Source organism: Protobothrops mucrosquamatus, unplaced genomic scaffold, assembly GCF_001527695.2.
Source record: "Protobothrops mucrosquamatus isolate PMUCROS unplaced genomic scaffold, P.Mucros_1.0 scaffold_38, whole genome shotgun sequence".
NCBI lineage: Eukaryota > Metazoa > Chordata > Lepidosauria > Squamata > Viperidae > Protobothrops > Protobothrops mucrosquamatus.
In genome coordinates this window covers 213,565-237,217 of record NW_015386114.1, presented here as the reverse complement: position 1 = coordinate 237,217, position 23,653 = coordinate 213,565, and the positions used below count along the sequence as shown (strand labels likewise).

Sequence of the window (23,653 nt, the reverse complement as noted above, 5' to 3'; positions counted from 1 at the left end):
ACCCGTGTGATCTCTTCCAATTCTGCAATTCAATGCTTAAGACTTGGTAACTCTATTCTTGTTAAACCTCTGGGTTGTGAGCATACGGTTTCCCTTCTCAAGCTATTTCTGACAGAAATAATCTAAAATAAAATAAAATAAAAGAATGACCTACATAGAACAAGTCATTCACTCTCCCCCATCACTCTCATTCAACATTGTTATAATTCTTTTTTTTAAATATCCAGTCCTTCTAATTGTCCCTGATTAATTTGAATGTTCAAAGGAGAGTTTAATAGATCTTTTAACTAAATATGGTTTTGAGAGTCCCGAGAATCTTGTTGGATATAATGGGAAAGTTCAGATGACATTGTTTTGGGTTGACTTGTTAAAGGCTGAACAAGATGAAAGGCACAGAAATAAAGCATACATCGCCCAAAATCCAATTTTTTTTCTTCTGCTGATGACAGTTGCAGCAAATGATAAATTTTCTCCAGCATCATTTTTTCTGATTAACTTAATAGTAATTATATTGAGTTTGTGTCTTTTTTTTTTTTTAAAAAAAACTCCTTTGCTTTAGAGATAAAATGATTTATTAGCTTTTCCTATTATCTGCTTAAAAGTGAAAATGATTAATTTTTGTGCTTTTCTCTAAATGCAGGCATTTTGCAAACATATCTTGATTGCTGGTGAATGAAATAGAAGAACATTCAAAGAGCTAATTTAAAGGGGAGAAGGTGCTATTTAAAAAAAATCAGATTTGACCAATGTTGCGGTATAAATAAAAACAATGGTGATGCTTTTGGTTCATTTTTCTCCCATTGCAAGAATCTATGAATGTTTTGTTATCTGGTGGGGAAAAATGAGTTTGAATATGTGTTTTTTCTGCAAGCTGTAATTCCTACTCTTAAGGTCTTCAACTCTGACTTTGACAATGGTGGATGACGTATAAGTGACCTTCCCCCCATGACTAAATATATGAGGCTGAAGGATCAATAATTTATTCCACTCCAGTCTGGATTTAAACTATGTAGATGATTTGAGATCGCTTCTTGGCCTTTTGACTAAGATCAAGTGTAGTAATGTATAGATTTGAGATGACTCACATTGAGTAATATAGGTGTCCTTCACTGGATTGGATTATAGCAAAGAGAGCAAGGAAAACCATCTGTTAGTTTCTCTATAAAAAGATTCAAAAGGATGATCCCTAATGTTTTTCCAAGTCTCCCAGATGGTTCAGCAGTTGGGGTATTCTGTAGAGATGTGGGCTATGTGCAATATTTTCTTCTGAGGTTGTGATTTCTCCTTAGTGTGTGGATGGAGAAATTAATAGGCTTGTTTGACAGACTGCACAAGTCACTTTGTGCAGACACAACTCATTGTGCAGAATTCTGCCTGTATGCTGTAGCACATATGGAGTTCCTTATGGACATAGTTTGGTGACTTCTTGAACTGAGGTCCTAAGATGAAGAAATAAACTGCACTGCCATTGAAGATGGTGCTTCTCGTGAGGTTAGCACGAGGAAACAAAAACCAGCCAGATGTTTGCAGAACTGTAGACCTGAGCAGCTAAGCGACCAATGGGTTACATTCCATCAATTTCTGAGATGCTAATAATTCCCCACCAGCTGTTGGGTTTAAGATATACAGTTTAACTAGGACGTTAAAATTAGGCATCTTACACCCCAAAGCATTTGCTATCTAGTGTAACAGTATGAAAAAGATAAAAATAGGGGTGAATTTATTTAATGATTTGTTGATCAGGAAAAGCCCTGTGGAAAGAGAGGCATGATAAAGAAATAAATGCTTAGATATACAACATAACATGTATGCTCTGTCCAAACCCAACCCAACTGTAGAGCTATAACATTGTATTACAAAGGAAATTTCTGCAATTCAGACTTTAAATAAGCAACTTTATTAAAAGAATCTAAGACACTTACCTTACCCCTAGTTACTGTCATGTTCTATTAAAAGCCACAGTCTGTCACTTATTACTCTTTGCTAATTTTTCCTTTGTCGTTAAAAAAAATTGTTGTGAGCTGAGTGGATCATTTACAATTTATTAACAAGATGATCGTTTTGATGATACAGTTAGAGAAGTTTTCCATTACCTTACATGCTCACCAAATAATATATATATATAATTATATATATATTTTAAAAAAGGCTTCCATTTCATACATAAGGAACACCCTTTGTTCCTATTTTGTTTTTGTTTTTTTGTTTTTTTCTGCAAACAAGTGTGGTTATTTCATACATACTGAAAACAAAACAAAAAGCTCTGGTTAGTTTTTAAATAAATCCCAGTGTGCGCTTGTGTGCCTCTTTGTGTGTACCTGTGAATATGTATGTATATATAATATACTCAAAAACAAATTATATGTATATATTTATATAACTTTTTCAGTTTAGATGTGCTTGAGTAGTGAGAGCTAGCTTCTCTAGGCATCGAGAGAGAACTGGTTGGTGATTAGTAGTAGATTTAAAAAAAAATGGGAAGAGAAAATGGAAAGACAACTCAATGAAAATTGCCTCCAAATTCGTGGTGGACACATATCTGAGTTGCTGGGATCAGATAATCATGAGTTCTTGAGCTTCTCCTACCAAAACTAATTATTTTATGCAAGAAAAAAAGCTAGCTTTCTTTCACTGGGGGCTTTGAGTCTATCTCAACACAACACAAGGAAAGGAAAACCATGCGGTCAGATTGTGGCTAATGGTTGACCACATTGGCTGGAGTTTAGGAGACCCTGCAAGATGTCAAGACGGGAGTTGTGATGGTGCTATCAAGTCTCCACCCATTGTTTAATTGCGTGAGGCACATCAAAACATGGGCAGAGTTTTGATGATACCGTTGTGGCCCCATTTAGATCACCCCTCCAGACACCTATGACGGACTTGAAACTGTTGGAGTCCAGCAACAGTTGGAGGCCAGCAGTTTCCCATCTTCTTTTTAGAAAAACAACAACAACAGAGAATGATGTTTTCCCATTCTATAGAAAATGGCAATGTTTTACTTCAACCTGCAGGAGCTACGATATCACAAAATTCTCCTGTATACAAGGGAGTCACAGATCACTAGGTAGCCTTTCAATGAGAAGGCAAAAGTTGAACTTTTTTCCTTGCCAAGCAATCCCACCCCTCTCCCACGGAGGGATTTTGCTCTGCCAACATAGGAATAGTTGCTTACCCCAACCCTTCTCTCCCAGCACCCAACCTGATCTAAGGTGACTCAAAAATTCTATTATTTTGTGGTTTCAGGGTAAGGCCATTCCTTTGAATATCTTAAGGCATAGACTTTCAAAGTAATTTAGCAGTTACTGTTGTAACCCAGTTGAACTTCACTTCTAAAATGCGATGGTGAAATGTCAAGAAAGGATGGTGTGGTATTTTTATTATTTGTGCCCATGTTTTTCCAAGGAAGCTTGGCTTCTCAGTAAGTGTCAACATTTAAGTAGCTTAAGGCCTCCCTCAAGTCCGTTCCCAACCATCCTCATAGGAGAAAAAGCTGGCAGATTGCCCCAGCAGTTAACACAAAACAGTTCTAGCCAGTGAAACCATCAGTATAAGATAATAAAACCCTTTGTACCAAATGTCTGCCGCTCTGAGTAGGAGGAGGAGGGAGAAGGAGAGAGAAGAGGAAGAGAAGGAGGAAAAGGAGGAGAAGCAGGAGGAAGAGAAGGAGAAGAAGGTTTAATCTGAGGATGAGGAGGAAGAGAAAGAGGAGAGAAGAACGTTTAATCTGAGGAGGAGAAAGAGAAGGGAGAAGGGAAAATTTTTATCTAGAGAGGAGGAGGAGGAGGAGGAGGAGGAGGAGGAGGAGGAAGACAAGGAGAAGGCAAAGAAAGTTTAATTTAGGGAGGAGGAAGAGGAAGAAGAAAAAGAAATCTCTAAAGGGTGAGCAGAGCAGGATTTCTAAAAATTTTATTCTCTTGTGAAAAAGTTCATCTTCACAGCATGCCACCCAATGGAAGATCTTCCCTCATACTGGCTGAGCATATCAAGCTGGGCTAGACATTTGACTCCAATCCTTGGGGAATGAAATGGAAAGTCAAAGGAAATGATGGTATCCTATACTATAAAACATAGGGAGATTTTCTCTCTCTCTCTCTCATTTTTTTTAAGGGATGCTGTTGAATCAGTTGCTTCATACAATCCTCTTGCCAGATGCCCTCTCCTTTGGCTTACTCCACTGTTTCTCAACCGTGGTAACTTTAAGAGCTGTGCTGGTTGGGGAATTCTGGGAGCTAAAATCCACAACTCTTAAAGTTACCCTGGTGGAGAAACCCTGGATTACTCTATTTCACACGTAGCATCAATGCTGAGCGGAGCTACTGGTGGTCACCAATCACCTGGCTTCCATGTTCCTCTGCCCCATTGACCCCCCAAGCCTAATGTGAAAGCCATACAAAAGCTAATCCTATCGGTATATCTCTTCTCTCTCTATAAATATATATATATACATATACATACACTCATACATATACAAATACTAACCCACAGACAATTGTTTTAAAACAGTTCAATAGCAACAAGTTGACAGAGAGGCGGGGGAGACAGTCATCGCATAATTGGGCTCCCAGAAGACCAAGTTTTGATTCTGTCTATTTTGTGTGGTTTCGTTTTTTGTTGGGTTTTTTTTTTTTTTTTGCTCTCTTTTTCAACAAGAGGTTATCGTGTCCAATGCTCTTGAGGAAGGAATCCGGAGCGAAAGCTGCCGCACGTTTGTCATATACAATCCAGTCGCTGGGAGGATGCCGAGCTAAAGTTGTGAAGCAACCAAGGCTTTGGAGAAGAAGGAGTCGAAAAAGTCAGAGGTGAACTTCTGTTGGGGATAGTATGCTCTTTGCTTGTCACCGTGGCGAAACGATAGACCAGCTTTAAATGTCAGGAGTTCTTACAGACCTGCGTGATGAGCAATAACATCATTTATTAGGAAGCATATGGCACATTTAAAGACCGTACTTATTTTAATCCCTCCTCTAATCTTTAGGCACATTTATTTGGTGGCTCACTTATGACTATAAGCAATTTACATTCAATTACCCATGCGCCAGAGCAATTCATCATAAAGATTTAAGGCTAGAGAAGAAAACACCCATAATTACATTGGCCATTTAAATAAAAGAAAAAAGAAAAAGGCCAGGAAACAAAGAGCAAAGGATTTAAATTCTATTCTTGGATTCTCTTTGCTTTACATAATCTGTGTGTTTCACTTCCAGACTTGTTTGGTTCATATGGAATGTAGTGCTTAGATAGAGAACCAGTTTGATGTAGTGGTTAAGGTACCAGGTTAGAAACGGGGAGATTGTGAGTTCTAGTGCCATCTTAGGCACAAGGCCAGCTGGTTGACCTTGGGCCAGTCGCTCTCACTCACCCCTAAGAAGAAGGTTATGGTAAACCACTTCTCTAAAACTTTGCCAGGGAAATTGCAGAGATTTGTCTAGACAGTTCCTGATAATCGGACAGAACTGATCAGAAAGTAGAAAAAGTACTTGTTTGATAACCCTGATGGGCTATGAGTCAAATCAAATAGATGTTCTCATTCACTGAGGAATTAGATAGATTGCAAATGCAAGTTAACAACCAATTTTTTTTACTCCAAAATTTTTGTACCATTCAACATGCTTCCCCCCCCCAAAGGACCAATAGTGAGGTTTAAGGGGGAAGATTTAAAATAAACAATTATGGGGAGAAGAGAGGGCTGACAGACAATTCTGCATTTCCTGCTACTTTCTTGCCATCCTACCACCAAGAAAGACCCACAGGCTGATATTTCTGCACCCTTCCTTGAAGTCTTACAACATGTTTCCATCATGCTGTGATGGAAAGCGCCTGAAGGCAGGACAAGAAGCAATGGATGGAAACTGATCAAGGAGAGAAGCAACCTAGAACTAAGGAGAAACTTCCTGACAGTGAGAACAATTAACCAGTGGAACAACCTGCCTCCAGAAGCGGTGAATGCTCCAACACTGGAAGTCTTTAAGAAGAGACTGGACAGCCATTTGTCTGAAATGGTATAGGGTTTCCTGCCTGAGCAGGGGGTTGGACTCGATGACCTCCAAGGTCCCTTCAAATTGTATTATTATTATTATTATTATTATTATTATTATTATTATTATTATTATTATTATTATTATTATTATTATTATTATTATTATTAATCATCGCACAGTCAGCCAGATGTTCAGACTGGATTTGGCATTTTGTCTACCTATCGAGTCCTTACCAAAGACCTGGGATAGGCAGATGTGGATATTTGATGTCATTACAGATATCGTCGCAGGATGGAAGCGGTTCCTAGTAAGGCCGCCTTTTGCAATTGACTAATGACGAATTTGAAATGGTATTCAAGTGGTGCTCCAGTTGTTGTTGTTATTGTTGTTGTTGTTGTTATTATTATTATTATTATTATTACATAGCCAAGCATCTCTAAAAAACTAAAAGTTGCCAATGCTAACAGAGCTAGGAAGAAACATGATCCAGCTTTCCACCAAATTGAAAACTAACCAAGATAGCTTCACTTGGGAAGACAAAGAGATAAACTGGGTTAGATTTAAAAAAAAATAAAATAAAGGAAAAGTTGAGAGGACAGACTTGTGATTTTTCTTTGCCTTCCTTGCCAGCAAAGAAACAGCCAAAATTTGTCACATAATTTATTGCCTGTAAATTATTGTCTGGTTTTAGCCAAAGACTGTTTTAAAAGATTTCAGAAAATGGCTGTGCAGTCATAAGTCTGTCATAATAAGCTACTGAGAAAAGAAATACAGTCTGTCACAAACTGTAATTTAGTTCTGTGAAATTAGGGAACATTAAACATTTTATCTTAAATGTATGCTACAGAAAGTACCGAAGTATGATCTTTTCAAGTACAGCTTTCCTCAGCTAGGCTCAGTTGATAAAAAAGGATTACAAAATAGTGGTAATATTTCTATATGATCAAGTGCCTCATAGAAACACTTATCTTCTTCATATATTTTTTGCTACATTTCTATTTTCTGTATGGAATACATACATACTGTATATACATATAAATCCATGGAAATACATGTTCTAGAACATATGTGTTTATCTGTTTAGGGGACACAATAAAGCAATCATAACTCCTTGCTTTTCTCTATTGATTTTAAGGATTCTAATTCTCAACATGGACTAGAATCCTTACACAAACACTTGTTTACCTTGTGTGCACCATCTACACACCCAAACTTCATTTTAGATGAACTAATCACACTTTAAATGCACACAGAACCATTTTAGGGCATCAGATTAATGTTGGGGTAGCTAGACAACTATTTACATAATAGACTAGAATAGAATAGATTAGACGATGAAAATAGATTGCAGACTAGACTAGAATAGACTAGAATATAGAATAGCAGACTAGAATAGACTAGACTAGATGAATAGAATAGAATAGAATAGAATAGAATAGAATGCAGATTAGACTAGATGAATAGAATAGAATAGAATAGAATAGAATGCAGACTAGAGTAGACTAGACTAGACTAGACTAGATGAATAGAATAGAATAGAATAGAATAGAATAGAATAGAATAGAATAGAATAGAATAGAATAGAATAGAATAGAATAGAATTCTTTATTGGCCAAGTGTGATTGGACACACAAGGAATTTGTCTCCAGTGCATAAGCTCTTAGTGTACATACAAGCAACAAGTGATAAATCATGATCATAATCATAAAATATAATCACCACAAATCATAAGATACAACACTCAGTGATAGTTATAGGATGCTAAATAAAAGCAATCAACATAAATCATAAGACACAACCAACAAAGGGGTCATCATAAGATGCTAAAGGAATAGGTAACAGGAAAAATGAGAAGGATAATAGTAATACAGACCTACTACATGGTTTGATGTCCTAGGGCATAAGACAAGATTGTGGGAATTAATTGTTTAGCAGAGTGATGGCATGGAGGAAAACTGTCTTTGTGTCTAGTTGTAGACACAACTACAACTAGTAGAAGAAAATATTTATAGCTCAGAGTTGAACTGTGGGTCCTTGGTGCTCTCTGAGCTTCGATGTTTGCTTGCAGACATTGGATAATGAAACATCTGCAAGAAAACAACCAAGCTCAGAGAACACCAAGGACTCCCCACAAAAATACTTCTCAGTCATTCATGTGCAGTAGCTCTACATCTACCCTGTGCTATACAACAACACAGAGTCCATTGTGGTTTGAGACATAAATGCAGGCATAAATGCAAGGGAGGGGTGTTGGGCCTATCTTGGGAACTCCAACAAAGATCAACTAAAGCAGCCCACTAACTTCAGTTGGGTTAGCCAAACCAGAGACCAAATTCATGGCCAAGTGAACTTGGTCATGAGAATCATTCTCCAAGAAAATAAGACTGGAAAGATGAATCAACTGGAAAAGTAGTATATCTGTTTAATATGTTAGAGATGCCATAGTGAAGGCCAGCAGCACAGCAGATACTTCTCATTTAGTGGTTGGCTGCAGCTCTCAAGGCCAGCTCTCAGACTGGGGGGGGGGGGAAACAAAGAAAAGAAATATAATGATAACCCTTTGGGACAAAGGTACAAAGATTCCAGACAGCTCTTGAGGAAATGGCTCCATATTCCCAAATAGGTGACTTCTGATCCATTTAATATGCTTGTGATTTATTGATAAAGAAACTTAATAGGGTTAGGGGTTGATAAAGAAAGAAAGAAACAAAAAAGAAAGAGAAAGAAAAGAAAGTGAAAAGAAAGAAAGAAAGAAAGAAAGAAAGAGGAAGGAAAGAGAAAGAAACAAAGAAAGAACGAAAAAGCCAGAAGGAAAATGAATGAGAGAGAGAGAGAGAGAGAGAGAGAGAGAGAGAGAGAGAGAAAGAGAGAGAGAGAGAGAGAGAGAAAGAAAGAAAGAAAGAAAGAAAGAAAGAAAGAAAGAAAGAAAGAAAGAAAGAAAGAAAGAAAGAAAGAGAAGGAAGGAAAAAGAAAGAAAGAAAGAAAAAGAGAAAGAAAGAAAGAAAGAAAGAAAGGAAGGAAGGAAGGAAGGAAGGAAGGAAGGAAGGAAGGAAGGAAGGAAGGAAGGAAGGAAGATCTAACCACAAATCATTTCAGTGACTTACTGAAGAGGCACATGTTCCAATCTTAGAAGATAATTGCCTCATTTAAATGATAATACGTTTTGTCTTACCAAAGTGGTTGCTCATGGCTGTATCCTCAGATTGTAAATGTGCACAAGCAAATTTAGAAGTGAGAACAAGCAAAAATACCCCCTCCCGCCTTTTACTTTACCTCCCACACAGAAGTGCACTTATGAAACCTAATCACCAAGAGGCGAGGCAGATAACTAAAAAGGATTTCACTAAATTGTTGGTACAGCAAAAAATTAAGCCTATAACTTTGCCCAAAGCGACGGGGACAGCTCATCTGTTCAATACACATGAAAGGTCTTGTAGTAGGGTTCCCCCCTCTTTTTAATGGCATCATAATCTTTGATTATTCCTAGGAATATTTGGTCTGCAAAAGATATTGCTGTGAAGTTAATGGTGGTTGTAAAAAGAAACTTCAGCCTTTGGAATAAAGAAACTCCAGATGTAAAGTTGGCAAATTTTGGCAGGGTAGCAAAAATCCAAAACTAAATTGCTTAGCTAGTTCTCTGGCTTGAATCTCTGAACGCTTTCTTCTGGAACTCACTAATTATATCTGTAGAAAATCTGCAGACATTACAGCTATCTTTAGCAGTTATTGCTTCTGCTTTTCCAGTGGACTCAGCACTGACAGACCTTTGGGCTACTGGGCCCCATTAGATGAATGCTAGCAGAATGGTCTCCTCCTCCTCCTCCTCCTCCTCCTCCTCCTCCTCCTCCTCTGCTCCTTTCTCCTTTTCTCCTCCTCAACTCCTTCACTTTCTTTACAGTTTCTTCTCCTTCCTCTCCTTCTCCTTCTCCTTCTCTACCACTCCTTCTTTATTCAGTTTGATAAAAGGCAGTCTGCGTTCAACATTTCTTTTGCAGAAGAAAATAAAGTCCAAGAATTCCTGGACAGATGGACCAGATGGATAGATGGACAGACAGATGGATAATAGGCTGGATGCATGGCTGGACAGGCAGACAGACAGATGATAAACCAACTGACTGACTGACACCCAGAAAAATTTCAGAGTGACGGGACATTGGATAATAGAAAACAAGGAAGCTGGCCACCCCTGCCCTCATCCCCCCAAAATATGGAAAAGACCGTCTGAGAATAAAGTTCACACAAACAAACCCCAGAAGCTTCTTTTAAGAGGGAAGAAAACTTCAGAGGAACTGCAAGGCATCAGAAGTTCCAAGTGAGGCACTGATGAATTACTCTGCTTCAAGAGGACCAAGTAAAAATGTGACTTGGATAACATTTTTATAATGTTAATCTAAAAAGATTAAATATTATCTCTGATAACATTCCCAGTTGTACATTTTTTCACATATGCACAAGAAGGTGGAGTAGCTGTCCTGAGGGTTTTCCATTTAATAGCCTTATGAGATCTTTATCAGGAATAAGACATGGTTGCACTTAAAATCTAAAACTCAAGCACTTGGTGGTGAGCACTCCACAGAGAGCAAACCCTACTGCCTTCTAGCACTGATGATGTTCCCTAGTTGGGTCATGAAATGTCTGCAAGAAAACAACCAACTTCAGAGAGCACCAAGCACCCCACAATCCTCCTCCTCCTCCTCCTCCTCCTCCTCCTCCTCCTCCCTGAAAATCCCACTCCTTTCTAGAACTGATGATGTCCCCTAGTTGGGTCATCAAGTTCAGAGAGCACTAAGGACTCCACAATCCTCCTCCTCCTCCTCGCTGCAAACACAACTCCCTTCTAGCACTCATGATGTTCCCTAGTTGGGTTGTGAAATGTCTGCAAGACAACAATCAAGCACAGCGAGCACCAATGACTCCACTGTTCTCAACAACCCAGACAATGTCTAAAGGAGGCTCATGCTTTGCTCAGCAACCGTTCATGCCCAGGAGACCACTCCAGAAATCAAGAGTCTTTCCCCCCCATCCCATTCAGATTGAGCTAAATTGGCTCAGGGTGACCTCACCATATTAGTTTGAACCTATCAGACCACTTACAGCATAAACTGAAGAGCCAGAGGAAGATCAGAATTGTGCTGGTGTGAAAAGTAGGAGAACCGCTACAGTCAACTTTGTATTTCGTGCAGGAGCACACTTGGATTTTGAGTTCCATACTATTACTTAGGGGAGGTGTTCCAGGATCCGTCACCAAGATGGGGATGATATAATTGGCTTTCTTCAAATTCGGGGGAACGGCAATTTGGCTGTGGGTATCTGCGGGAAATAAGGAAGTTATATTTAGGGCGATGGTTTTAATATTGCAGAAGACACCGCAGCACAGGGTTTTTCAAACTTGGCAACTTTAAGAAGGGTGGACTACAACTTCCAGAATTCCCAGCTAGCCTGCTGTCAAATTTGAAAAACAAAACAAAACAAAAACCCTGCTGTGGAACGGTAAAAAAATATCAGCTACAAGAAGTCAAACGTTATCCCAGCCAAGAACATTTTTAGCACACCCCTTAGTGCTAACTCCTCTTTTATTTGCAATAGGAGGCTAATAATATTGCCTTATCATAAAATGTTAGTTTAGGATTTATAAGTAGATTGGACCCATGAAATACTCCGAGTGCTTAATGCAGCCATGAAAGCATCCGCAGGGAGCCCTCTTCTCCATCTGTCTTTTTGTATACATTTGGACTTCTGAGAACTTTGCACAACACTAGTAAAATGCATATGGAGAATATACTGATCTTCCACCACTGTGCAAATCATTCACAAGTTTCAGACCTTACAGAGAGCTAAACTTTTGTGAAAATCAGAGCCGTAGTTATCGCCCTTTCTCGTTACAACATGCTTTCGGCACTGCATGCAACAAAGGTTATGTTGCTTGTGGGTTTCCCTCCTTAAAACTTCATTTTTAGGTAACTGAGCTAGTAGCAAAATGAGTTTTGAGGATAGGATCCAGTTGGCAAGAATGGGTACCACAATATCTGTAGCTGCAATTTTGTTTATGATGAAGAACCAGCAGGTATGCCCCAGTGTTTGGAACTACTGCAATGCATTGTGCAGTTTGGTCTCCCACAACCCTAATTTTCTGTAGAAGAAACAACACAGTATATGGACCACTGCACTGCAGAGACCTTTCAGAACTGTTGGAGACCTCAGCATCTTTTGGCAGCGATGAATTATTTTGATGACTTGGGCAAATGGGAGAGATAGTTAAGGGCTAGGGTCTTCCAATCTTTATTTCTGAATTTCTCAATTTTACAGAAAAGCGGTGACCTTGAACGAAGCAGGTCATGGACTCTCCTTGAGAAGAAGTACGCAAAACAGATTATATTGAGAACAACAGTTCATCGATTTGAAAAATTGGGGCTAAGAAATCATGAATTAAACAGTGTTTCTTAACCTCAGCAACTTGAAGATGGGTGGACTTCAGCTCCCAGAATTCCTCTGGTGATCTGGTTGGCTGCGGAATTTTGGGAGTTGAAGTCCACACATCTTCAAGTTGCTAAGGTTAGGTAACACTGCATTAGACAAATTCGCTTATAAATGAAATTGTCAGGTAATGGACATTGAATAGGAAAACAAATGGATATGTTCTTGTTTTTTAAAAATAAATAGAATGAGGTAGAATTTAGGTGGACCAGGCTAACAACCGAATTTATTTGGTCAGGGGTATGTGTAGAGTATGGTCAAAATGATGGCCATCAGGATCTGATTGAAGCTCCATCTGCTTCTTAGGTGTTTCACTCACAGGTGGAACTTCATTTGCAACATCCTGGCAACCATCTTGTTTTGTGGATGTGGTGTAGACATCCTTAAATGTGGTGCTCACACAGACAGGACCCAGCCTGATTTATACATGCAGGGAGAAGGACAACTGTAAGAGAATGACAACACAATGCTGAAAGTTTGGCTGTTTCTAATGGACTTACTGTTAATTCTGGTAAGCTTCCATACTTTATCTTGACCCGATTGCTTGCTCAGCTCAAATTTGAAGGGCTCTTGTTTGGGATGAATGTCCTTATCTAAGGCACCAAAGACAACTTTTACGTCCTTTGCATCTTCACAAACACTGGCTACCGTTGGGTAGAGAGAAGGGGCATTATCGTTCACATCCTCCAAGATAATCTGCAAAGTTCCTGTACCTGTAGCTGGAGGGCTACCTGCAGGAAAAGCAACAGGTATTCACAAATGCTCCATTTATGTATATCACATTTCCCTGTAGGATATGATTAAGGCGCTCAGGAATCAAAGCAATAGATGCATTAATGCTTCATAACAGAGAGGGAAAACAAGACACTCACACACAAAAAAATCCATTGGGGACCCTATTAGCAATGCCAGAGCATTGTTTCTTTGATGACCAATGTCCATATCAATCAATCAATCAATCAATCAATCAATCACAAAAGTGGAAAATAACCATCTTGTGAATCAGAATTGATGGACCAAGTATTCTGATGCATGTTTGTAAATCTTATTTCCCAGGACTTAAGTCATGAATTTAAACAAATGACCATTTTCTGTAGCTGACTTCAAAGTAGCCTGTCAGGATTAAACTGGCTTTATTTTGTATAAAGCTGGACTTACAATCAGGTTGTACATAGGAGCCTTTTCGAACTTTATAACATGGCAGATATGGAAAATAAGATCCTATCTCTTGAATTATGTTCTCTATGCTTACCTATGTATATAGAATAGATGAATGGAATGGAATGGAATGGAATGGAATGGAATGGAATAGAATAGAATAGAATAGAATAGAATAGAATAGAATAGAATAGAATAGATGAATGGAATAGAATAGAATAGAATAGAATAGAATAGAATAGAATAGAATAGAATAGGAAGGAACCTTGGAGATCTTCTAGTCCAGCCCCCTGCTCAAGCAGGAGAACCTATACCATTTCAGACAAGTGACTGTCTAGGTCTCGTCTTAAAAACCTCCAGTGATGGAGCGCCCACGATTTCTGGGGGCAAGCTGTTCCACTGGTTAATTGTCCTCACTGTTAGGAAGTTTCTCCTTAATTCCAGGTTGCCTTTCTCTTTGGTCAGTTTCCAACCATTGTTTCTTGACCTTCCCTCTGGTGCTTTGGAGAATAACGTGACCCCCTCTTCTTTGTTCAGTCCCTCAAATACTAGACTTACTCATTAACCATCTTGCTTAGCAATGGAAATTCTGGTCCCAGTTATAGTTATAAGCTGGGGACTGCATGTAACTGATACCAGGTTGGTTTCACTGTTAGCTTTATTTTTAACAGAGCTTTCCCCAGAGTATTGCCTTAAGACTTTCTTGAGTTAAGCATTTATCTGTTGACAGCAGAATCAAGACCAGCCCCATCCTCTGTTTAGATTGACAGGTGGTAATAACTTCTTGTTCCTTTCCAAAGTTGACCTAGCTATCTCACAGGCAGGTGAAAATGTGATTTCTCCATGTTCATTTTTCTCTTCCACCATCTGTGTTTTCCATAGCATCTGCTCCCAAAATGAAACTGTAATGCCAGCAACAACAAGCTACATATTTGTTTCTAGTAATTACTAGCATTTGTAATAATTCTTCCATTCTAAACACATGAGGGGCATTGTTATTTCATGTTACTCTGAGGAATATGCAGGGATTCTTATTTTGTGATTCCCTCAAGGACTTCCTGATTCGTGTAATACTCTTTTTCCTCCTCCATGACTGTTAGCCATATGGAATCCAGATTATCATGGGATTTTTTTTTAAGAGGAATAAAATCAGCCCTAGGAAGTGTCATGCCTGAGGAGGAATCCATTGAAGTCCTGCCTTGCAAACATGTAAAAAAGCAGCAAGACGTCAACCAGATTAATAGAATAACAAAGTAGGAAGGGACTTTGGAGATCTTCTAGTCCAACTCCCTGTTCATGCAGGAGACCTTATACCACCCCACACAAATGGTTGTCTAATCTTTTCTTGAAAACCTTCAGTGATAGAGCACCTACAACTTCTGAAGGCAAAGCCATTCTGCTGATTAATTGTTCTCACTGTCAGGAAATTTCTCCTTAGCTCTAGGTTGGTGATTCCATCTTGATTAAAAAGATGACCTGAAGATGCTCTGACTGTCATTCTTTGCTGGAGGTGTGGAGGATGAGCCAACTCTAGGACCTCAAGTTGAAGATAAAGATTTTGACTTCAATTCCACTCGTGTTTCCAATTCACCTTGAGTCATGATTTATTTTAACAATGTTTTGGTAAACCATGTTTTGGGTCCAGGCAATGTGCTAGTCTAGAAATGGACCCCGTGCACAACTCCTTTTTCTAGCCCTCATACCACGATCAGCTGAAAACCAAAAGCAAATTTTCTTGCCAATTATGAGGTGTTGCTCTCATGAACATAGTAATTAACAGGCATCTCAGAGTATAAAATGAAAGAAATCCATCTTCTGTGGTTTTGTTCATATGGATGTTGTGAGGGTTACCTTTAATTCCACCCTTTCCATGTTAAATGTAGCTCACTGTCAGTGGACACCTCAACCTTGAACTTTGCAACCAGTCATATCAGTTGGCCATGAACATGGGAGGGGGGTGGATTGGAGGGGGTATACTTTGAGGAAAACAAAACTTCCCTGTCTCTTTCCAAGATGGGCTTCAAGGACAAATGGCTGGGAATGGAATGCAGCTGCATATCAAACCTATACCCGTTCTAAAAGCATCTTGTTTGAATTAGATTGGACATCGGGAACTAGTGATGGGAGGCAAATAATGGAGGGAAAAGTTTTTTTTGTTGTTGTTAGTTGTGAAGTCGTGTCCGACCCATCGCGACCCCATGGACAACGTTCCTCCAGGCCTTCCTGTCCTCTACCATCTTCTGGAGTCCATTGAAGCTCATGCCTACTGCTTCAGTGACTCCATCCAGCCACCTCATTCTCTGTCGTCCCCTTCTTCTCTTGCCCTCCATCTTTCTCAGCATTAGGCTCTTCTCCAGTGAGTCCTTCCTTCTCATTAGGTGGCCAAAGTACTTGAGTTTCAACTTCAGGATCTGGCCTTCTAAAGAGCAGTCAGGGTTGATCTCCTCTAGGTCTGACCGGTTTGATCGCCTTGCAGTCCAAGGGACTCGCAGGAGTCTTCTCAGCACCAGAGTTCAAAGGCCTCAGTTCTTTGGCGCTCAGCCTTTCGTATGGTCCAACTTTCACAGCCATACATTGCAACTGGGAAAACCATGGCCTTGACTATATGTACTTTTGTTGGCAGAGTGATGTCTCTGCTTTTTAGTATGCTGTCTAGATTTGCCATAGCTTTCCTCCCCAGGAGCAAGCGTCTTTTAATTTCTTGGCTGCAGTCCCCATGTGTGGTGATCTTGGAGCCTGGGGATTTTGGCGCATGATTTTTCAGTTCTGGCTATGCATTTACTGTAATCCACTTGACTTCTAGTAAACACTACCTTTTTCAATAAACAGAGTTAAGGATCGTTCTTACTTTGAAGTTCAAGCTGAGGCAGGTCTGACATTCTCGATCGGTAAAACATTTGCTCAGCCATCCACCAAGTCATGGACCATTAATCATAATTTGTTGAATAAAGATGGACTGGCTGTTCAAGTGCCCTACCAAACCATTAGCCATAGTTTATAGGGCACAGGAATTGGGTCTGTCTTTCAAGGTAAGGCAGAACCAGACAATACATCATGGATTAGTGAGTTGTGATTGGGGGCATTGTGTATTGTGGAGCTACAAGAAAATTACTCATAATGGTAGAGAAGGATCTGGAATTACCAACCCCAACAGGTTCCATCTCTCCCAAACCATACTCCCCTTGGGAGACTGGAAGGAAAGAAAAATTAACACATTAAAAATAAGTTCAGAGAAAACATGAGTGGAAGCAAATTCATGGCTGCAGAATGATAAATTGTCCCAACGGTAATATTTCATCTATTTCAGACACATAAATGCACCACCAAGGTGGAATTGTCCGAACTCTACAGTTTCTCTGCCTGTGTCTACCCAAGTATCTGATCTCCAGGGATAGCAGGCTGCATTCTTATTAATAAAAATGAAAGTTATTATTCAGTTAAGGCTAGACTAATTGAATTTTAAAAAGGCCATATGTGGGTTTCCCCCCCCTTTTTTCTTGATATATTGTTAAGCTAAGTCAGGAAAGAGAAACGGATGAAAAGCCAACGGAATATTTGAAACCTGAGCAGAAAAGTCAGGTATTGGGGATTCTTAATTAAAACACCATCTTTATTTACACTGGAGTATATTATTTGCCAATCATCATTTTCTAGTAAGTCCCTGTTTTGCTGATTTTTCTCTCTGCTCCTCCAAAATTAAGAACTGACAGAGTTTGGAAATGGGAACACACTTGCTCTGTGGTTAATGCAGTTTTAATTTGGTCTCTCTCTACCCCGGCTTTAAGCATCTCTCAGCTACTACCAACACAATGAGGAACAGAAAATTGCCTCTTGCCCATTGGAGCAACTGTATTATTTATACATGTCTATTATTTATAACCAATTACACGCCATACACCAGAATTTCAAAAGAAAAACAAGCGAATATCAAGGTTGTAAACGGAAAGTGGTTAACAACTTTAACTGGGGGGGGGGAAAGAAGCAATGAAAGGGAAAGTCAGAAATAAAGAGACCCCCATCAAGGCTGAATTGACCCCCCTGGAGAAGCCTTCAGAGTCATATTATTCATCTCTTGCCAGGGTGTAAAAATAGAAGGCCTCAATAGCGTCCATCTGAGCACCTTTCCTAAGAGGATTTGTTAAGTACACAGATAACAGATTAATCAAATTGACAATAGGAAAGATTGCATGGAGCCACTGCATTATCTCCTCAAGGAAGGGAGAACTGTCACCCTGGCAAAGAAATCAATACTGGCTTGTTAGAGAAACTCAAGCATGATGTTTCCCTGCACGTGCGTGGTGGTGCTCTGGGTTTTGTCTTTGGGTTGTTGTTTTTTGTTTATAATATCAGCAGCAGACCTGGGCAGACATGCTCATTTCTTCCAAGACAATCCAGAAAAGTAGAAGGTATTGGACGTTGCAGAGAACGAAAGAGGCCAAACTGCTTATGTCACGACTTTCAACGCTGCTAATATTGAATATTTTTGCTTTGACAAAATATGCAGAACTGTCTTTTAGAGTTAATTCAGATGAGAATGAGGGAGGAGAGAAAAGCCCATGAAAGGGGAACGGAAGAGAACCTCTGCCCTTCAAACTAATTGGAGAACGTAAATCATGACAGCAAAATAAGGGAGGGGAAATGCTAGCAAAAATAACTGCTTGGGGGGTGTGTGTGTGGAGATTTCGGATCTTAGGATCCTTTCATCATGCCGTGCCGACATTTTGTCACATGAATAAAAAGACTTTTTAGGATAAAATGCCTGGAAGTTTTTTGAAGTGTTTCATTAGTCGGAACCTTGACAACGACTCTTTGATTTGATTTGATTTTGATTTAATAATAAACATTTGATATCACGACTCAATATTCATGTCTTTTCCCTACTGATGTTCCAAAGATGCTTTTTCCAAAAGGCAACTGGATTTTCTTGGGGTTTTTTCCCCCCTCTGACATCATTTCGCTTCTCCTCCAAGAAACTTCTTCAGTTCTAACTGAATGTTTAGTTCAGTTAGAACTGAAGAAGATTCTTGGAGGAGAAGAGAAACCTTTCCAAAGAAAAAAAGCCAAGGTAATCCAGTTGCCTTTTGGAAAAAGCACCTTTGGGACAATCATGACCTGGAGGACTGAGAATCTCCATAGACCACTTATCTACTGATGAAAACCAAATCTCTTTAGGATCCCCCTATATCAAGGGTAGGCATCCTTGGCTCTTTTATGACTTGTGGACTTCAACTCCCAGAATTCCTGAGCCAGTCATGCTGGCTCAGGAATTCTGGGAGTTGAAGTCCATGCGTCATAAAAGAGCCAAGGTTGCCTACCCCTGCCCTATATGCAGGGCAAGATGACAAGGGAGACAAATACTGAAATCTCATAAGATTTAACAACTTTGCAAACATTCCATGCCATCTGATAGCTATGCCTGATTCTAGCTCAATTTAAGCCCCCAGAAGAATTCCAGATACATGCAAATGTTGACCTAAGGACCAATTCATCACCCCCAACAACACAGAGCGGGTAGCATTGATATTGAATAGTTCTTTTGAGCATTCATCACACAAACTGTCATCACGATTCAGAGATTGGCTGAAAGGTGAAAATTGTGTGAAAGAATGAAACAATAGGGAAGGAATGAAGTGGTGTTTGAGTCCTGGCAGCCTATCTATCTAAAAACAATGTTATATTCTTGCAAAAAAAAAAAAAGCTTTGGATCAATGGATCAATGTCAGATTTCACTTCTTGCCAAAAAAAAAAATTGCTTTCGATCAATGTATCAATGTCAGATTTCATTTTCCAAGGTCGTACTCATTTATGTTTAATCCTCTAAGGATTGCTAATGATGTTGGGTGCAGTCTCCAATACTGATTCATTTGCTACAGATCTTCTGAGCAGAATTTTAAGGGGTTTCAAGCAATTCAAACATCACAGAGGAAACAGCCATACTACAGTAGTACTCATTACACTGAGTACTGAACCTACAGATTTCAATCAGCCTGAAAAATAAATTTGGGGGGCTCTTAGATAACTCAACAGGCAATATCAGCAAATCCAGTGTCAGATATGTATTGATTTTGTCCCATTTTTTTGTTCATGCTTGAGCTGGCTTCTCTAGAGATGTTGAAAGATGTAGCTATAGGTATTAAACTCTCTCTGAATGCTTCAAAAGATGCATCTTGGTTTTCTCGTCTTTTCTTATTTTAAGGGAGAGTCTCAGAACTCAAAGATGTCACAGGATGGGGACGGATAGGACTCATAGAAAGTATTTTGACCTTCACTTTTCATGTTCATCCATCCGTTGATCTAAGCTTCCCTTTCAGATCAAAGGCAGCATCAGATCTGTCCCAAGCCAGTGTCCTATCCAAGCTAATGAGATGATTTTCAAGATGGATGGTCTTCTGAAACAGTCTTGTGAGAACCTACTCAGGGTATCCAACAGGCTTATTCACAATGTGTGAATGATTCCAGAGACGGACTATTTAATTGTCTTGTGCCAAATTACTGTTTTATTTTTATTGTTGAATTTTAATCCTTCCTTTCGTCTAGCTAAAGATAGCACTGACTGAGATTGGCCTCATTTCATTCTTGTCACAGTCACCTTGTGATACAGGTTGGACTAACACTGAACGAGTGAGTGACTCAAAGAGAGCTCTGTGGTCAAGTAGAGCCTTGAACTTGAATATTCCTAGTCTCAGCTCAATACTTTAACCATTAAATCACACATATGCTTTGTAATTGTACAGTATATATGCTTTCATAATAGTAATTCAAAAGAAAATAGAATAATAACAGAATTGGAAGGGACCTTGGAGGCCTTCTAGTCCAATATCCTGCTCATGTAAGAGACCCTATATAATTTCATACAGATGGTTGTCCAATCTTTTCTGTAAAATGTCCAGTGTTGGAGTACCCCAACATCTGGAGGCAGATTGTTCCACTGATTAATTGTTCTCACTGTCAAGAAATTTCCCCTTAGTTCTAGGTTGCTTCTCTCCTTGATTAGTTTCCATCCATTCCTTCTTCTCCTGCCTTCTGGTGCTTTGGAGAATAGCCTGACTCCCTCTTCTTTGGGGCAGCCCCTTAGATATTGGAACACTGCTATCATGTCACCCCTGGTCCTTCTTTTCATGTAAATTGTGGAAAAATGGTGAGATAGCATAGAGAGCTTCACAGTTGGGTTATCTGGAAGGTAACAGATGGTATAGACCTATTCATGAGTTTATCAATACTTGATCTTTATCTTGTGATAAAAGTTGATGCCATGTTCCAGATTTCACTGATGTCTCTGCATTTCACTGAAAATCAATGTAACTGAAATATATTTTTTGTTTCTTTGCAAGAAGCATACCAATAAAATTAAGCCAGGTAACTTTTTCTGTCCTCCTCTTGTCAACAAATATTTTATTCTAAATTTTAGAAAAAAACAAGTTGCTCTTTAAAATCACAATCTGTTTCTACATTTGAGTAATTTGTATTTCAAAATGCCAGCCCCTTATCTCAGAGTTCTAAATGGGTGGCATCCATCTCAAACACGGTTGCAAAATTAATTTTTCTCTCTGGATCTACAGCTTATAGTGATTAATTTAAGCAATATTTTCTCGGCAATTTATATTTTTACTAAACCTTAACGTGATATGTAAAGGATGAACATTCCATTTATTTTTCTCTCTTCAATTAATACAGCAATTAAAATAAAGGGTGTAAAACAACTTAATTGGGTTGCTATGGCTACTAATTACCCAATTTCTTTCCAAACCATGTGTTTTAGGTGGAATCAATTTGCGATAATTTAATTTCAGGCACCGTGATGTCTATAAACAGGTTAAGGCATATGGCAAGATCGTTTTTAACTGAACTCTTAGACAATTTTTATTTTACTTGATCTTCATCGCGCAGGCCTTTTTTTTTTCTCATTAATTTGCCTGACATCAAAAAGGGAGACAAAGATTTCGGAGCCGAGTATCTATTTTTAAAGCATTTCAGTCTATTATTTTATGTGTGTGTATGTGTGTGTGTGTACACACACACACTGTATAGTATTGTATATTGGAAAATAATGTACTTGAGTTAATCAGCTAAGTCGTAGCAACAATAAAGGCCAAGCAGGACACTTTTATGAGATCAGGAGTCCCCAAATACAGGTAGTCCTCAACTTATGATCACACGGTTGTTAGTTTTGCCCCCTTTTACGACCTCTCTTACCACAGTTGTTAAAGCGAATCATTTCAGTTATTAACTTACTAACCTGGTTGTTAAGGGAATTTGGCTTCTCCCGTGACTTTGCTTTTTAGAAGGTCACAAAAGGGGATCACGTGACCCCAGGACTTTGCAACCGACATAAATATGAGTCAGTTGCTAAGCGTCTGAATTTTGATCACATGACTGTCGGGATGCTGCAACGGCCGTAAGTGTGAAAAATGGCCCTAAGTGTCCCTTTTTTCAATGCTGTTGTAACTTTGAACAGTCACTAAATGAATGGTTATAAATCAAGGACCACTTGTAAATAAAAAGGAAGCCAGCCAGCCTGCATGCCGCATTTGCGTGAAAGTCTCTGCTACTCCACCCTTATCTTAGAAAGAAGAAAACCAGGGCAAACCAATTCCCTAAGTTGACTTAAGAGCATCTTCAGCTTCAACTGCATGAAACCCCTAACCTTCTTATAGATTTTTGCAGCTGCCTCTTCAGCTTTCAGCCAATTCTCTTTTTTTAAACAAACATAGTTTGATCCACTTCCATGGGTTTACACCACTTTACAGAATTTTTCGCAGCATTTCATTTTGGCTTATAGGATTAGAAAGCCTCTGTGTCTTGTATTGGCTCTTGATAAACTAGAATAAAAATAATAGCCAATAGCCTTGACCTTTGGAGAAAGCCAAAGAATACAAAGCAAATTAGGACTCCCGTTTAGGAAAGGGGAGAGGCAGATTCTCTCCCCAGGAAAAGTCATATTTTATTCTTTATGAAATTAAGAAGTGCAATCTTCAAGGGCAAAGTTGTTTCCAAAGAGGGCTGGAATGTTAGGGAAGGGCAAGTGCATTTTTAAAATCCCTGCTTGTACACCATCAACGGAGGAAGACAAAATGGATTATTGAATGATGGTAGGGGCTTTGGAAAAATGTGTACAGTTTAACAGTTTGAGTATCCAAAGCAAGTGGCTCAGCTTGCACACGGTACCCCCACCTACCGTCTAGCTCCTCAAAGCAGGGATGTTGAAATTTCATGGCAAAAAGTTTAGGTTTTGATAAGGCGATTTTTCAAAATCAATGGTGGAAATGGAAAGGGGAGGTAATTTTGGGGTGCAACTTTGGGAGGAGGTTTTTAGGAATTCACCACCCGGGGAAATTGAATGGTTTTCTTCTTAGATGTTTCCTGCCCCATCCTGATCCCCAAACATCCAGAAAAGTGCCACAAATGACACATTATGCCCATTACGCAACACTGAGTACTGTAGATATCTCCTATTCTCAAGACCAGGAGAGTAGTAGCCAACTTTTTATTGATTCAAAAAAGGTGAATGAAAGAGGTCTTGAATTTAAATGCTGGAACGGGCTTATAAACAGGATTTGATTCTGGGCCTCTACAGGAAACACAACATCTGCACACAGATCACTCCTGTCATGTGTGCAATAGAGCAACTTATCCAGCTGTGTTGTGTTTGTGAGCTTCTGCTGTAAGCAAGTTCTCAAATACGGTTGAGTATCTGGAGAATACAGATTTATCACCATGCCTGGGGTGAAGTTTGACATCCAGTAGAAGACATCCCACTTCCAGCAGCTTTTCCATCAGTTTTGGCCATTTTTCCAACTGCAGCTTAATGTAGCATCGTGTGCATTTTGTGGCTCAGCGGGAACATCATAATTTTGAGAAAATTAAGCATTAGCATTGGGTGGGTTGGGAAAAAGTCTTGCGGAATCAATTTTATCACATTAGCACATGGAGTTAGCCATGAAATTACATCCACCGCTTTCCAATCGACTCCCAGGAACAGCAGAGGGAGCAGCTGAAAGACACCACGCTAGATCTTGGCTCCGTCATATTTTGAAGGCTGAGTG

General features: G+C 39.3%; 1 protein-coding gene across 1 annotated transcript in view; it reads right to left on the bottom strand.

Annotated features, from left to right (window-relative positions):
• Positions 1 to 4,632: 4,632 nt before the first annotated feature.
• Positions 4,633 to 23,653, bottom strand: part of CDH13 (cadherin 13) — a 225,988-nt gene continuing 206,967 nt past the window's right edge. The window contains exons 11-13 of the mRNA XM_015810457.1: positions 12,953 to 13,183; positions 11,073 to 11,288; positions 4,633 to 4,887 (exon numbers count right to left, since the gene is read on the bottom strand). Of these exons, the coding sequence (XP_015665943.1) occupies positions 4,880 to 4,887; positions 11,073 to 11,288; positions 12,953 to 13,183 (455 nt within the window). The 3' untranslated portion in view covers positions 4,633 to 4,879. The remainder of the gene's footprint in view (positions 4,888 to 11,072; positions 11,289 to 12,952; positions 13,184 to 23,653) is intronic.